Genomic DNA, 1,900 nt, shown 5'->3' on the forward strand with positions numbered 1-1,900 from the left:
TAAAGTATATTTACATTCACCTTTTGTTTATATTGTTACGACATCGAGGTCACGTGACTAGTATCACGTGATAAATCTCGTGATCTTTCTAGATATAGTGTAGTCTTGTATATATAAGACCGGCCACGAACCAACGGGGAGGTAGTGAGTAATTGAATGTATGCGGATAAAATATTGTTGGCCATGTGAGACGTGAGTTATAGCGTTGTTATAGAGCGACTGTTGAAATTAAGTGTATCGGAAAGTTGTATTCGGAAAGAATAAACCAGTTTTATTTAAGAAAGGACTTTACGGAAAATTAACTAACGAACGGAGACGTAACAATATCTTTAGAAATAAGTGCCTGCTCATGCGCATTCGTATAGTAAGTTGCGAGCGCATTTTTAAGCTACATCTGCCCTTTAGTTTAAGGTGTTCATAATGATATTTAACATTTTAGGCACAAATATTTGAGATCTTTTAGATTAATTATAAATTTGAAACTTTTACAGGTCAAAAGTTTGCAATGATGGAAGAGAAAGTTGTAATAGCAAATATTCTTCGCAACTTCAAGGTGACTTCCTTAGACCCTCGAGATAAGATAAAAATGGATGCAGAATTAGTACTTAGGCCTAAACAAGGATTACGGTTGAGAATAGAACCTCGGGTACGAGAGTAAACCAAGAAGGAATAAAATAAAATAATTGTTGTTCAATCATAGCTTTTGTATATGATAAGTCGATTGTTTTTTTTTGTTGTTGTTGTTAAAACAATGTTTACCTGCTAAAAGTAAAATTAGCTTACTTTTTAAAAATAAACGTAACACAACGAAAATCTCCAGAATGTATCTAACTCGGTATTTCGCGTTACGGGTGAAGTGGTAACGCGAAATACCGAGTTAGATACAATTAACATTCAAGAGATAGACGTTGTGTTGAATTTATTTTATAAACTTTATATGATAATATACTGTAATTAGTGTTAAAAAATTTATATGATAATATACTCTAATTAGTGTTAAAAAATTTATATGATAATATACCGGAATTAGTGTTAAAAAATTTATATGATAATATACTCGAATTAGTGTTAAAAAATTTATAAGATAATTTGAATTTCTTAATTACTCTTCAGGGATATTCGTATTTGTAGTTTTAAATTTACTTCGGCTACAAAAGTTATTGTAATATTAAGTTGTTTTATATTAATTTAGTTTGCAAACGTAAATCTAATTACCCTGTATGTTGACACAAAATTTTCGAAATAAAGTGTAACAACTAGAATAGTTGTCTCGTCTCTTTCTTGTTACATAAATCACTAATTAAGGGTATAAATATTACTACGCTAGAGTATTCTGTCTTTGTCATCATCATCGTCAAAGTTAAGTTTGTTTTGAATTTCGCGCAAAGCTACACGAGGGATATCTGCGCTAGCTGTTCCTAACTTAGCAGTGATAGACTAGAGGGAAGGCAGCTAGTTAATACCATCCACCGCCAACTTTTGGACTACTCTTTTACCAACAAATAGTGGGATTGGCCATAACATTAAAACGCCTCCACACGCTGGAAGGGCGAACATGTTCGGTGACGGAGATTCGAACCCGCGACTCTCAGCTTGTGAATCGAGTTCCCCAAGGTCATATCGGGCCGTGAGAATTAAGATTTACAATATTGTCTTAACGTATTAAAATAAAAAATAAATAAATAAAATATCATCTTAAACATGTATATGGTTTTATAAGTTATGAAATGTCTACATTTCAAATGGTGTTTATAATTAATTGGATTATTTATTGTCCCCCTCAGTTTTTTTTTATTGAATCTACTAATCTTTAATGTGTACTACCATGTGCGAAACGTACCTCCTCTTCTCTGGCTGGGCGTGGTCTAGCGGTTAGCGTTTCTGTCTGTGAATTCGAGGG

The 1,900-nt window shown here is 32.8% G+C and overlaps 1 protein-coding gene across 1 annotated transcript in view; it reads left to right on the plus strand.

Annotated features, from left to right (window-relative positions):
* LOC106470298 (cytochrome P450 4C1-like) overlaps window positions 1–980 on the plus strand; it is a 20,262-nt gene extending 19,282 nt beyond the window's left edge. Inside the window, exon 11 of the mRNA XM_013930842.2 lies at window positions 492–980. Coding sequence (XP_013786296.2) covers window positions 492–658 — 167 coding nt within the window. The 3' untranslated portion in view covers window positions 659–980. The remainder of the gene's footprint in view (window positions 1–491) is intronic.
* The last annotated feature ends 920 nt before the right edge of the window (window positions 981–1,900 follow it).

Source organism: Limulus polyphemus, unplaced genomic scaffold (genome assembly GCF_000517525.1).
Source record: "Limulus polyphemus unplaced genomic scaffold, Limulus_polyphemus-2.1.2 Scaffold3929, whole genome shotgun sequence".
Lineage (NCBI taxonomy): Eukaryota > Metazoa > Arthropoda > Merostomata > Xiphosura > Limulidae > Limulus > Limulus polyphemus.